Source organism: Magallana gigas, chromosome 10 (genome assembly GCF_963853765.1).
Source record: "Magallana gigas chromosome 10, xbMagGiga1.1, whole genome shotgun sequence".
In the NCBI taxonomy this organism is placed as follows: domain Eukaryota; kingdom Metazoa; phylum Mollusca; class Bivalvia; order Ostreida; family Ostreidae; genus Magallana; species Magallana gigas.
This window is the reverse complement of record NC_088862.1, coordinates 11,988,488-12,004,387: the sequence shown is the minus strand read 5'-3', so window position 1 is coordinate 12,004,387 and position 15,900 is coordinate 11,988,488. Positions and strand designations below refer to the sequence as shown.

Genomic DNA, 15,900 nt, shown 5'->3' with positions numbered 1-15,900 from the left:
ATGTATCACTGTGACTAATTAAATAAACCACATTGATGAGGTTTGGATGGTTGTTTTCGTGTTTAGAATACAGTGTATATAAATTTCTTTTAAGAAAGCTTCGTATGCAGATATTAAAATTTCTAATTAAATTTCAATATTTATAGTTTATATATTTGGAACTTCTCTTGACTTAATATAATTGTTTATGGCTAAAACACCATACCTACATCTGATAAATGATTTTTTTAACATCCAGCTTCCTTGAAAAAAACCTTTTTTCAATATGTTCTCAGACTTTAAAAAGAAAAACAGATATTTTAAAGGCAAGCCATTCATAGGTGCAATCATTCTCTGATTGATCTTTCTCTCGACCTTGATATTATTATTCTTCATTTAGCATTTCATTTCATTTTTCATGGAATTATTTCATAACTCCGTTACCGTGATATATCTTATGATATCCTATGATAATTTTGGCATTCTTTCAGTGTGTGTTTATTTCTTTAATTTGTCTTCAGACAGTTTTAAAGAAATTGCTCAAGGTATTTTTATCACCAAACTATATCATGTAAGATACGTATTTACAAGATGAATATCTACCATTAGTTAAGTGATTGATCCATGTAATTGTAAACTGAAACTGTAAAGCCTGGAAATATAACTGACTTGCAGAAGTATGTCATTCAGTCAATTTTCAGTTACTAGCACTCGTCAGTAGCTTTTATCAGTCGACTGAATTTAAGAACGTCATTTTTTGGTTGGTGAGAGCAAATTTATATAACAGTGGCTTTCCCACTTCTTTAATTACACTATACCGGGGGTTTTTTTTACTCAATAGACCCTTTCGCAATAACTGCGGTACTCTCTTGCAGGGCAAATTGATATACTTTGCCGAAGTTTTAGTAGGTAGATAATAAAATGACGTTATTGAAACAATTGATGTTACGTCGTATTTCACCAAACTATTTCATTTTGCCCTGCAAAGAGCAGTACCGCAGTTACCGCGAATGGGTCTATTTATAGTATATCTTTTTAACCTAAATTATTTTAGTTTGCTATATCAAAGGATCTCAGGGGCCAAGAATTTCACAATTTAGGTAAAGGGGTTCATGGACCATGCATTAAGAGGTTTTTTTTCAAATATATATGTAAATTGAGAAGAAATATTTTAAGATTTGTAAATTCGATGTTTTTTATTAAAAATCCCAGCCATCAGAGCAATAATCAGAAAAAGAGTCATTTATTCTTAAGGTGGGGTCGATTTTGACCCTTAACAGCCTTAGCTTTTTGGATACCAAGACCTTCAGAAAATGATTATTTGTGTTCTCATTAAAAACCAGGAAAGCAAAATTTGAAAAAAAATCTGTTTCAAACAGCACATGATGATAAATCTTACAAATGTAGCCAAAAACAAGACACTACTTTTGATTACATTAAAAAAGTAGTGAGTTCTGTATGCCTTGTATATTAATCGAAAACTGCGTAACATTCAATTGTGCTCGACATATTACGATAAATTTTGCACCTTGCTTAGAGTATACATCATCAATGTTTATGTATCAAAAAAGCAAGATCGTTTGTTGTATGCTATTAATAAATGCAAGCATCTCTCTCTCTCTCTCTCTCTCTCTCTCTCTCTCTCTCTCTCTCTCTCTCAGAGCTAAAATATCTTTGAAAAAGTTATATTTGAGGTTTGTTTTTTTTTTTTCAATACTTTGTACATGTAAAGGTTTTTAAAAGAAAATATGAAAGATTTTTTAAAATGAAAAAAAAAATATTTATCGCTTTAGATCATTTATAATTAAATTAGATAATTAAAATATTTGAAACGAATCCTACCTTGTTATAACGACCCTGTTAGTTGTTTTGCATTCTTTCCCTTCCGCCCGGATCCTGATGCTACAATTAGCAGAATAAGATAAGTTTAAGCTAATGTATTGTTTTTCTTTGCTTGATTCACGCAGTACGGGCAAAGATGGTGTGATGCTACAATCCGTTGATACGTTTATATACCCAAGATATGGGCACACCTATATACAATGTGTATAAAGTTGACCAATAGAAACACTAAACTTTTTTATACCAATGAAAAAGGTCACTGTTCATATTTTCTTATTTGAGAGATAATTATATACATACATTAAATCACGTACTTTGCCTGGTGATTCGTTCATGATGCACTTCGGTGCAGTTTACATGGACTACTGCAGGTACATATATAGTATGTACAGTTGATTTTGCAATTGGATAAATATATTACATAAATTGCAATAATATCCGAGAGTGTCATTTTTTTTAATACACACTATAATTATGTTGGTATCCCAAGAAACTTTTGATTCCATACAGAGGATGCATTAATATCGGGTACTACCGCCTTTCCCTCATAACCTTTATGCAGAAGAACAGGTTTATTAATAGAGGAATGTAGCTTCAGTACATCTTTACTTCAGTGACAAAGAAGCATCCATTTATCAATTGATTGATCCTTAAGCTTAAACGAACCATTGATAAATCGATGTTTCTTTGTTATTGAATTAAAGATGTACTAAAGAATAAAACCGTTCCTCTGCATGAAGATTATGAGGAAAAGGCCATTTGCAATAGACATATCGGTATATTTATTCTTAAAAAGTCGCTATTTTTGTGAGTTTTGATAAAATAAAATTAGGGTAAGTAAAATCTATCATTAAATATACAATCATATAAATCTTAACATTAATTTATAATTTCTTACTCATAAAATTCATCCTTAGCACAGTTTTATGTTATTATTTTATCTGTCAACATTATTTTAAGTAAAATTAAAAATCGCAGAAATCTCTCAAACCTGTGCTCATTTAACCATCTAGGATATTTAAGTTCAAATTCAGTTTTCTACTTGTAAATTCCCGGGTTGTTTATAATTGGACAACTTTATTGTAGAGTAAAACACAAGATTTTATTTTGTAGACATTTTTAAAGCGCTAAGCATAGCTGTAGCGCTTTTTTGTCGGCAGATTTCTAAACCTACTTCCACTTTCGTTTTCGCGTTTCCTATATACCGCCACCTACTGGCGGATGCTGAGAGGTCGTACCCTGGAGATGACGTACTCTTGAAATATCATAACTTTGCAGTAGGGAGAACTCATTTAAATTGAAGTTATCCTGCATGCAGATGCATTTGTTCTACTAGTACATGTATTAAATTAACAATAAGTTTCATTTAAATGTCATTATTTTATATCAGATACGGGTGCTCCAAAACCCATATCATGATGATTTATTTCGAGAGAAAAAAAAGATGGTATATGCATTAAGTTGTGTTTTAGGTGTTTACTAATAAGTGAAATAATTCTACAACATCAATAGGTTTTGAGTGTTTTAAATTGTAATATCTTACAGTTATGAACACCATGTTTTATATAAAAATGAAGAATTTTTGACGAGTTACTTGAAATACTTCAATAAACATATGAAATAATCTGTATAAAGTGATACCAGCTAACCTCGTTTAATTTGCAAATATAATTTTTTTAATGATCTAATTTATGTGCAGTATGGACAAATTACGCACTAAAAAAACACTTTACAAGAACCATGCACTCTGTAGCTCTGCTAAACAGTAGCGAAATCTGTTTAAAACTAACTAGCAATATCATTATAAAATTACTACAAATGATCTCGATTTCCAGAAATTGCTAAAATTCTAAAATCAAGCATTCTCTTTTTAAACATAAGGCAGATTGTTATATAATTGTAAATTTGAAATTTCAATTTTACATATTAAGTGCATTTTTCTCAATAACGAACGATATGATTCTTTACATGTATTTTCATATCAATCGATATATTTTTAACACTTTCTTCCCCGCTTAGCGCTTTTTAGTACTTTCAGTACTTTGATTTAAATGACTATCAAAACGAAATGTTTAGGACAATCAATCTATTGCAAATTTTAAATTCATATTTACCATATCCATTCACGTTACCATCCTTTGTTTCAGCAAATAAGCGCTTAATAATTATTATATCTATATTAAAATACACAGACAAGTCGTTGTCATGAAATTGAAATGTTATTTAAATAAGGCTTATCTCTGTTCATGTCTTTACATAGATAATTAAAAACAATTCAGATCTAAGCTGTTAGCTGTAAGCGTCTCCTTATAACATTGCTCTGATATATTTTTACACTCATGAATAATGTTAAATACACTTAATTAAATTTTACACTTATTCATGTTTACGATTTACGTAATATAATATTTTAAGTTTTACACTAGTTTATGTTTTACACTAATTAAGGGGGTGTGTGGCCATCTTGTACATTTGAAGATGAAAATGTAAACATTTCTTGAACTGGCTTGTTTTTGCCCAAAACTGACTAAAACTGTTGTCAAAAGATAGAAAGCGATTGATATGAGGTACTGCTTGTTCTGTTGATTGCAAATTACAAATACAAGAGCAGAACATTGACTTTTTTTAATCACTTGGAACTGCGTAGCTACAGAATTAAATTCAATATTTAGAAGTCTGAATAAAAAGTAAAGAGGACATTATACAAATGTAATTACGGTCCAGTCTACAACCATTTGTTGAGAAAAAGGTCTAAACTTGCTTATTCAAATTGTAAAGTTTTTGTTTTAAATGAGGGTACCCTATTCTTAAAATGGGTCTCAAAACCACGAGATATATTTTTCTTGTGTCCATGGAAGTATATTGGAGTTATATTTTCATTGAAAAATATATATTAATATGTATATTTTATAAAAGACAATTAATTTTTGAACTCCTACCCTACTTCTATAAAAAAAAAAAGAAATTCAATTTTTACTTATATAATATAGAACTGGAAAAAAAACCCTTGGAACTGGTACAGAGATGTCTGTCACATTCACCACAGATTGATTTGAATCGGCATTTAGGTATTTTTTTTTCTATGAAAATATAACGTAAATCTGCCTCCATAGACACAGGAGTTCTAAGTGAAGACTGGATTCTTATTGTTCTAAAAATAGATCTCATGCCGACTGATAAAAATAGGATATCCTATTTTAAGACAAAGTCACTACAAAAATGTGCAAGATTCAACTCTTTTCTCAATAAATGGCTATAGAGAAGAAACCAATAAACCCCTTTCTTTTTTCAGATTTTTACACCTTTAAAATAAGTCTGCAGCTGCCCAGTTCTACAGCTTTTCTAAGTGGTTGAAAAGGCATTGTTCTGATTCTGTATTCGTAATTTGCATACAAAACAGCATGTGGAACCTCATATTTATTGCTTTTTCATCCTTTGACACCAGCAAGATGACCGCACATTCCCCTTGAGCTTTATACTAGATAATGTTACACAGTGTTGCTGGGAATTTGTCAACATATGTGACTTGATTGCAGATATGTGCAACTAGTCAATTATCAGTCACCTTTTAGTCAATTCTCAGCCACTTTCACTTATATTTTTTAGTCACTTTCACTTACTTTTCAGTCAATTCTCGTTCACTTTTTCATGCAGTCAATTTTTAGTCACCTTTCAGTCAATCTGAAGTCACTTTTCAGCTGATTTAATGGAGGATCTTCATTTTGTGATTGGTAAGAGCAATAAACTTTCTGAATATTTTTTATATTACATCGAATTCCCTATTTCCATAATTACATGTATATATTTATAAGTCAATTTAACCATTGTTCAAACTCAAATATTTACATTCCACATATTTTTGCTTGTAATATGTGTTGAAAGCTACGGCAGTTATAACACTGTAATACATTCAGGGTACTCAAAGGTTAAAATGACGAGTTTTATTATGACGTCACAAACGTTGAACGCTGTAAACTGCAGCGTCACGCTTGTGGCTTTTACTGTGGTTCTTCCATTTACATGAATTTACCCGTAGGATAAAATAAGAATTTTAAGGTATAAATCACAATTGCAGACAAGGCATGAAGCTAAAAATATATAAATATAAGCATTAAATCATGATTTTTTGAAGTATACAGTCTCATTACTACAGCGATGTTTGCATAAAAATCTTCTAACGCGCTTGACTCAATTTGTATGCACACACTGGTGTAGTTATGAGACTGTATCTTTCACTAATATCATCTCAATATTTTATCTTTCAATTCAAGGACAATAAGCATATATTTTGGATTAAATTAATACAATATTATTTTTCACAAAGAAATGCAAAATAATTATATGTTTACCTCATTATCTAAAATTTGAGTATAGCTGTTTATTTTGTTTTTTCAGTGGCTTATATATTCAGATTACGGTACTTTAACTGTAAGTGGGGAAACGTGAATTATTAGATTTGATACACATTTGAAGGTTCGTTTAGGCTCACTCTTTGACATTTGAAACTCAATGAGACAAAACACTTCATTAGAAGTTCATTTATCCTCGAAAAATGCCTATCATTTTCTAGAGCTATATAATCATGATTGGATTGAAAGTTTCGTCTGCTAATCAGCTGCATGTATTTACAAGGTAAATATTGTTCAAGATTAGAAATCCAGACAAATGCCTCTATTGTACATGTACATCCATAGTAAATCATATATATATATATATATATATATATATATATATATATATATATATATATATATATATATATATATATATATATATATATATATATATATATATAAAAACGAATAAGTCCTTGGTATAGGTAACGATATAGAAAAATGTTTTCAGTAGACGATAACACAATAATCCATTTCTTTCAAATTTAATCCAGAGCGCTTTCGCCTGATCGGCGATTAAATTTGAAAGAAATGGATTATTGTGTTATCGTCTACTGAAAACATTTTTCTATATATATATATATATAGTTACGTGTACTAGTATACTTGATTTTTTTGCAAGGTCCACGCAGAAAATATATAAGCGAGGTTAAACTGTTAAACTTTATCCTTCTGCAGGTTAAACCGGATGCTATGGGGAAAATTCAGCCTGCGCGTGAGTTAGCCTGGTTCCTTTGCGTAATGGGTAGCTCAGGGAACCAGGCTAGCACACTTTAATCTGAATCAGGATCGGGATTCCATGCCATAAGCACACATAAGTTCAAAGGCGCTGTAATTGTAAAGTTGTCGGTAAACAGTACACGTAACAGAAACAAAGAATTCTTTTTAAAGAAATGATCGGCATGTGATATGAACTTTCAGTAAATATATTATGAAATAAGGTAATGTTATGCCGAAACTACAACTGGCATCAAATAGCATAATTTGCAATGTTTTGTTGTTTTCCGAATACACATGTAGCTTAACTTTACTTTTACAGTAGGCGAAGCTAGAGTACTTCCCGATTAAAATTTTGTAAGCATTTAATTATGATTGAATAATTATGTGACTGTAAATAATAGATGATTGAATATTTACGTCACTGTATTAAAGTTAAAATCTCAAGAAAAATGCATCAAAATATGAAATTAATTTACACAAAGCTGTCACTGCATAGTTAACAAAGTAGTGCGAAGCGTACTGTGTGCGCAAATAGTAGGACTCGCCGATTGCCTGATACTATACATGCAATCTTCATTTATATAGATTAAAATTATTTTAGAAGTATAAATCCCTCAAACTCTGAGATAAAAAGTGAGGGCTATACGTGATACAACGTACAAATTTAGTGGTAAAAAGTGGGCGGCTAGAGTCGGAGGAATCTCTGATAATCTTAAAGCTTTCACGTTTTCGTTGGAAACACATGCAAATGGTCCATGTATTGTAGTCCTTGTTTAAAGGACAGCAACTTGTTTTAAGTATACACAGTCTCATAACTGCAGCGGTGTGTCCATACAAATTGAGTAACGCGTTATGAAAATTTGTATGCACACATCGCTGCAGTTATGAGACTGTATACTTAAAAAAATCATGATTTAATGCTTATATTTACATTTTATTAACTTCATACCTTGTCTGCAAATGTGAGTTATACCTTAAAATTCCTATCTTATCCAACGAGTAAGTTCATGGAAATAGAAGAGCCACAGTAACAGCCACAAGCGTAAACTTTGATTTTCGCTTGTGACGTTGCAGTTAACAGCGTTCAATGTTTGTGACGTCATAATAAAAATTCGTCATTTAACCTTTGAGTACCCTGTTTGGAGTACAGTGTTATAACTGCCGTAGTCTTCAACACACTTTACAAGCAAAAAATATGTGGAATGTATAATTATATTATGTAATTATCTTTCATGTAATTAAAGAAGTCTCGGGGGAGAATGTTTCAAACATACTATTTCCTTTAAAAAAAAATCCAGTAATAGGTCATGAGTAAATGAGTAAACTATGTCCTGTATATAAAGTGAATTGACTGGACAGTTCATCTGTTTAGCGCGCTCAAATCTTGGTCGTATGTCCGAATCATTCCCGAACTTTTATGTAGGATTATATAGAAAAAAGGGGGTTACAATTTTTAAATTAATTTGTAAAAAATATTACAAACATACGATTTTCCTACAATTTTCAGCGATGGAAGGATAACATATAAGTAAACTTTTTGCCAAATTAAAACGAAATATTAATTGACTGGATAGTTTTTGTGCTATATCTATAGGCCCTCGTAGTTTGGTCCTATTAAACGTGTCTCATACTGCGACTGTATACATGTATGACTTGGGCCAGATGTGGTTTGGCCAATAAATTGAATTTAATTTTTCTTTCATTTATATATCTGCATTTTCCAGTGTTAATGAACACAGATCACTATGAGTCGATTTTGTAATGAAGTCGAATGACATATTGTTGAGGCACATGATTAAATTGCTAACTTTATACTGTTATATTGATTTACGTTAAATTTGGTGAAACTTTGGATATCTGACGTGTATAAGAACAAATAGGCCTATAATTATGTTGAAAAATAAGACTTATACGAAACCATTACGTACGACTTAACACAACACAAATGCCGTGGACTCGAATTTCCTCTAAACTTAAACAAGTAGCAAAAGCTACACTTAACCCAGGTAATTTAATTGTCATGCTTTGAAGTTCCATGTTCAGACAAATATGATGAAAAATTATGTTTTTTATATCATATCTGGTGAATCTTTAAATTTATTTAATAAAAATCTTAGCCGAAGAGAACCACACTTTTTACCTGGCTTTTTACATCACGAATATCGTGCTAAAAATTGGTCTTTGATGTTTTTAAAATTAATGAAAACATATTTTAATCGTGATTTTTAAACAGCCCATCCATACATCCAAGTCTAAAAAATAATGTTGGAATTTTATGAATTTTTTAAAAACTTGATTACAAATCGTATAAAAATCGAGCCCAATTCTTGGTGCCACTGTGTTTGCCAATAGAATTATGTTAGAAAAACAAATCGTGTTTAGCAAACTGTGATTTAATTCAAAGTATTGCAAGAATTATACCTTATAAGTTATTTCGAAATGAAAAGTTTAAGCTCATAAGCCTAAAATTCGACAGCTATTGTAAGGAAGGTGTCACAATTTGGGACATCGAGTCGACAATTTCACTCCAGACCTATCACCATCTCTCAGCCCGACATGAAGATTCGACTTGTGCCCGCCCTGGAAGATAACTACATGTACCTGCTGGTTGACGAAGAGACCAGGCAGTGTGCAGCTGTGGATCCAGTGGAACCCCAAAAGGTAAATTAAGGGGCCATCAACATGATCAAGTGGTGCCATAGATCATAATCTACTTGTAAAAAACATATGCATGTATGTCACTGAGCTAACAGATGTGTAACTGTTAGTCAATATCGGGTCTCAATACATGTATTTCAGTGGTTAGAACGCTGGCACGTTAAGCAGAGGCCCTGGGTTTGAGTCCCAGTTGAGACTTAATTGACTTTTCAACACCTGTTACTCATATATGCCCTATTTACTGTGGACAACTGTATATTACCAGTATTTAATAAATATTCTTGTGTTGAGAACATCTAGATTCAGCAGATCCACAGAATAGGAGGCCACCTCCCCACCAAGTGGTGCCATGCATGCACGCTAGATCAATCATAATACATGTACCATATGCCCCAGCTATAGCGTGACTGTATACTGTGGAATCATTTGAAATCGTTGGGGCAAATTTTTGTGGATTGAGAGTTTTTTTCTTATTCATGAGGATGTAATTTTGTGGGTGCATCAGTTTTCTGTAATGTTAATTAAATTATTTCTGTGGAGGACTTTAATTCATGGGGGAGGGCTACCCACAAATACCTTGAAAATTGAATTATAATGATTCCACAGTGTTGAATATATTCCTCATCTTATTTTTGCAGATATTAGATGCCATCAAGGAAGAGAACTGCACCTTAACAACTATTCTGACAACGCACCACCACTGGTATAAATCAAAAATCACTTTTAAGCTACATAGTACAGCAAAAATAACATTTCTCTGTCAAAATGAATATTTTTTTTTTTTAAATCTATACTAAATATTATTAAGAATGAACATTTATAAATACAATTATCGGTATGAATATACAGCCGGAAAACTAGCTTTTTTGAAAAGTATTTATAGATGGCAGATATTTGCTTTTCTGTTAGAGAACTGATTCAGAAATACATTTTTATTTTTTGTTCCTTTTCTTTTCAAGCATATATAAATACTGTTACAGTAAACCAAGTTTTATTTGTGGCAACTTTATTTTGCGATCAACTGTCGATAAACTGGTTTGCGACAACTAATGTTTGCAACCAAGCCTTACCCAGACCTGTATTGTTGTAAAAACTATAGACAAAGGATTGGTTCACAGCAAGAAATATTCGCGATGACAACGTTCTCGCTAACCTCGCGAAAATTTCTCGCACATGAATAAAAGTTGGTTTACAGTATATGTCAGTCAAATTTATTAACAGCCTAGCTTACATAATTATACTGTTCTATAGATCATGATTTTCCTGAAGTTTACCTAAAAAAATTGGAGGTTTTTTTTCATATATAATTCAGCTCTTTATTATTTGACCCTTCTAGGGATCATGCCAATGGAAATGATAAACTAGTAAAACTGGTACCCAGTCAGAAAATTGTGGTCTATGGTGGTGATGACAGGATACCTGCTCTCAATACTAAAGTTGGACATGGGGACCAGTTTAAGGTAATATGCACTGCTTTCCAATGAAATGCAGACAGAGAATTATTGTACATATATATCCTCAGTATATGGTGTCAGCTTGGCAATTTGGCCTGCTCACAAAAATAGTGTCATTGTGCCTCATTAACACTGCATAGAATACATGTGCTTTTACAGTTTATTTTAGATCACCTGCAGAGTTTCTTGCTTTTTGAAATATTAGAAAATGTTAATTAGCTTTTATAGCATATATATCACATATCATTTTATAATTAATGATTCTCTAATATACTAGATACAATAACATGTATGTAGTTTAAATTTTATAGAAATGATTGTTACAGTATCTATTCTTCAAAAGACCTTGCATTTTAAGGCTACATATTGAGGCATTCTGGAAAAACCTTGATCTATATATTATATGGCTCCACTGTTGCAAATGTACCAGTACTTTTTTTTTTACATATGTAATGTTCAAAGTTGCTTGACAGTGTAGTAATTAGTCAAGATCCAGATATTCCATAGTGCAGCTGATTTGCTAATATAACTGCATGGGGCTTTCAGTTCCTTTACATGCAAATTCTTTTCAACGAGTTCTGTTTTGTTTGAGTATAGGTGGGGAATCTGAACGTCAAGTGTCTCTTCACCCCGTGCCACACCACTGGTCACATCTGTTACTATGTCACCAGCACCTCCGGAGAACAACCAGCCGTGTTTACAGGTAAATGAGTTTACGGGTAAATTTTCACAGGAAAAAATTAACAGGTAAAAGATGAAAAACTAAAATTCATTTAAATTCAAAATTGTTGAATTTTCATGCATTTGATGGGTTCCTGTCATGCATGGATATCATATATCACCTGCGTATATGTCTTAGTTTGTTAGAAAGATATTAATGTACATGTGTTTGGTACCTATGATATATGCATTACGTGTAATTTCAGGAGATACCCTGTTTGTGGGGGGATGTGGGAAGTTCTTTGAGGGGACACCAGACATGATGTACTCCGCCCTTGTCACCATACTGTCCAAGCTACCAGGAAACACAGTAAGTCCTGATAATCACTGCAACAATACATATTAATGTAAAATGGTCAAAATATGAAAAAATATTATCCAGCAGAAATAGTTGATAACAATACGTCACAGATGTATTTGCCATGTTATATACCTGGTACATCCGCTTATTTTTTTCATCATTAAGTACTGATACTGTATATACATGTACTTGATGAAATTTGTTTTTTTTGTAATAGATGAATATTCCAAGCATTTTAAGGGGAATAACTCTTCATGAACTCAGAAATTACAGTTTCTTAGGCGGCTCTCTATCAGATACAGTTAATAGGGTTCGATGTTCATGGCCATTTTTAGGCTGTATTGATCTCCTTAAGAAGAATAGCAATAGGTAAAAATATAGTAAAATACCCCATTTTAAAGGTAAAATTTATGGATTTTTTTCTTGATTGAATAATAGTTTACACCTAAACAAATCATACATGTATCTTAACGAGGCCGAGTACAGAACGAGTACGCACGCTTTCGCGCAGCGTTTCATTTGTATTGTGACGTCATCTTTTTGCTAGGTTGACGCCATGGCGTGATAGTTTCAACTGCAGATATTCAGCGAAAATTGTTGAAAATATCTCGTTTGATGCGTAAAAATAATGTTATATTGTGGAATAAACATAAATGTCTCGAAGTATAAGCTATATTTGGGCTCGGGTCGAAAACGTGAAGAGGGTTCAGCAAGCCTAGCCTTCTGTCTTGTTTTCTTAACCCGCCTAAATATAGCTAAATTCATATATTTCAGACAGTAACCATGTATTTTATATCAATGACCCTTAATATGTGATGTTATATATTTTTTTATTACTTAAATATGTCTGAATGTTTTAATAATACTATTTAGATCACCTTTTCCGCTTTTGTCAAATAAAAAATAGCCATTATCTGACGAATCTGGGAAATTGGGCATACAAAAATCAACTTTGATAAGACCCCTGGAACAAACCAGGAGGTAAAAGGTTTTTTTTATTTGACCATTAGATGCCTTTTAGCAATAACTTTAATATGTAGAACAGAAAAAGAAATCCTTAGGGCAGAAGTTTTGAAAAAATGTAAAAAATATGCAAAATTGATACATTTCAAGCAAAATCCCATAGGGTCCTATATTAAAGATTAACACACTTTGAGATGACCCCCTAAACAAACGGTGTGGTAAATGTCTTATTTTTTAATCTTAAAATAATAATTATATCAGTAGAAATTCATGTAAAAAGTTTCATCCAAAAATCTAGGGCAGAACAAATTAGACCCGGCCTCGTTAAAATTGTAGGTAGATCTGAAGGTTAATTTGTTGACCATCCAGCCTCCTTAAAGATTCAGCCTTTGACTGAATTTAAGTTTTCAAAGTGTAAAAAGTGTTGTTTTTTATCAAACCTTTTAGACTAGAGAGATTGATATCTGTTGGAGAAGTAATGTTAATTCAAGCAGAAATATTATGCTAGGGGAGGGGGGGGGGGTTAAATTTAAATTTCTTTTGTAAATGACATTTTCAAATGAATATAAATCCACAACAAAATGTTTAATATGCATGATTACAGTACGTGTTAAATGTTAAATGTGGTTAGTGCAAGAATAGCTGCAGATCTGCAGTTCTTTGGAAAATTTGAGTTGAACCGAATTTCCCATGGAGCTACAGTACTGCAGGTAGTCCAAGAGGAACTTTTATACACATACATGTAGTACAATTGTAGACATTTCTGCTCCTACAGTTAGGGTAACAGACAGACAGACAGACAGATAGATAGATAGATAGATAGACGGACGGATGGACAGAGAGATAGATAGATTTTCTCTCATTGATACATGTTTTGTTTTGTGATAAACAGCGTGTTTTCTGTGGCCATGAGTACACTGTGAACAATTTGAAGTACGCCCTCCATGTTGAACCAGAGAATACAACCACAAAGGAGAAATTTACCTGGGCCAAGGTATGTAATCACTATTCCGTAATTAATCAATTATTTATAGAAAGTTGAAAAATAAAATAAAATTGACATCTTATAAAAACAGAAATAATTCTGCAATACAGCTAGTATACTACATGTACATGTATTTTTGTCATTGTTAAAACTGAAAAAAAATTCTTAATGCTTTGCCCTGGATGGCCATATCATTTCTGATTGTTCCCCCAACTCCTAGTTTTTGTGTTTATTTGTGTTGAGAAAGCTTAAGTGGTTTGTTTTACTATGGAGATCGATATATCTACATGGTATGTAGCAATACTGAGTCAATATAAACTTGAAGTGGTAACAATCAAAATAGAGATGAAAGGGAATGAATCTTTGATTTATGGATTTATATGTCAACCTATCAATTAAATTATGGATGTACAATAGGTGGGATTTTTTTTCCCATTAAACATTGGTATATTCAGTTATAAAATATCCTTTGAAGGTTTAAAAGTTAATTAAGTAAGCTTTTAAAGAAGCCCAGGAAACTCAAAATGAAAATGAAATAGAAAAACGGGGGAACATATTACGTAAGGGGAGAGAAAAATGGATGACATCTAATGGTTGTTCAGTTTCTTTTTTTAGGAGCAGAGAGCAAATAATTTACCCACAATTCCCTCTAGCATTGAGGAGGAACTTAAAACCAATCCTTTCATGAGAGTGGAGTAAGTTATCGTTACCTTTTAATCAGTGGTAATCTTATACAGAGAATATTTTTATGTAGTCTTTATAACCATTTGTGGCTTAGACACAATTTATTATAAAGGATTTCTGGATAACTGAACCTTTTACGTTATAAAAATATGTACCTAACTTACAATCAGTTTCATATTAACATCAAATCATCTATACCCTCATTAGGAAACTGCAACCCCAATATCAAGTGTAGACTAATTACATGTATTAAGCAGATATTGTCATGGACATCATAAGTTGTATGAAGACGTCAAGAATGATTCAGTAATTTTATGATTTTAGATCAATTCTCAGAATGTAAAAACCAATATCAGAGGATTCAAGAAATGAAGATCGTAAAGAATCGGAAGTTAATTTAATATAGATCTATGCATATCAGCTTGCATGAATGTACCTACAGTGTTTACTGTACATGCATGTACAGTTGATCTTCAATATCTCAAACACTGATATCTCGTATACAGTGGATAAGTCGAAGAGATTTGCAAGTCCCTACCACTAATATTTTAGGTATTTTACCCTTGATATCTTGAATACTCGGATAATTCGGAAGTTTTAAAACAGTCCCATCCTGTTCGAGATAACAAAGTTTGACTGTATTTTGAGATACGGTCAAATAAGACAATAAATTAAAGTTATAGAAATACCCATGACAGGTTGAACAAGCTATATCTTTCCTCCAAGCAAGATTATATAAACAGGTATTTTACAGTTGTGTATACGTTTTTGTTGCTACCTAAGTGATATAAATGTAATCTTTCCTTTTCAGCAATTCCGCCGTGCAAAAACACTGCCGAACGAGTGAACCAGTATCCACCATGGGATTTTTACGAGAAGAAAAGAACAATTTTCGAGGCTAGCCTTAATATGTTTGAGCAATAAAAACTCCAATAAGGGTTAATGTGGTTTGAATCTGTCTTGATTCTTTACTGCATGGGTTATAATGTCTAATTAACAGATAATGAACTATAGTTCATAAGGCCGAAGAAAAATATCTGATGTATCTATTCCATTTTAAAAGAACAAGGGGCAATAAGACCTAAAATCTGCCTACTGCATAGAAAACATTTCATGGTGATTTTTTCAGTATTAAATTTATGATCTGTTAAAATTAACCCAATTTGTGACAATTTGCAACTATATAATGAAAATAAACAT

The 15,900-nt window shown here is 32.0% G+C and overlaps 1 protein-coding gene across 1 annotated transcript; it reads left to right on the top strand.

Annotated features, from left to right (window-relative positions):
* The first annotated feature begins 8,863 nt into the window (after positions 1 to 8,863).
* Positions 8,864 to 15,879, top strand: LOC105331942 (hydroxyacylglutathione hydrolase, mitochondrial). The gene is made up of 9 exons (XM_011434333.4): positions 8,864 to 8,941; positions 9,412 to 9,596; positions 10,232 to 10,296; positions 10,930 to 11,053; positions 11,645 to 11,750; positions 11,974 to 12,077; positions 13,924 to 14,025; positions 14,632 to 14,711; positions 15,512 to 15,879. The coding sequence occupies exons 1-9, from the start codon at positions 8,881 to 8,883 to the stop codon at positions 15,600 to 15,602; spliced, it is 918 nt and encodes a 305-aa protein (XP_011432635.2). The 5' UTR covers positions 8,864 to 8,880; the 3' UTR covers positions 15,603 to 15,879.
* Positions 15,880 to 15,900: the final 21 nt, after the last annotated feature.

Coding starts and splice junctions, on each gene's coding strand:
- LOC105331942 (XM_011434333.4), top strand. CDS start 8,881: ATGCCGTGGACTCGAATTTCCTCTAAACTTAAACAAGTAGCAAAAGCT. Junction 8,942..9,411: donor AAAAGCTACACTTAACCCAG/GTAATTTAATTG, acceptor AAAATTCGACAG/CTATTGTAAGGAAGGTGTCA. Junction 9,597..10,231: donor ATCCAGTGGAACCCCAAAAG/GTAAATTAAGGG, acceptor TTATTTTTGCAG/ATATTAGATGCCATCAAGGA.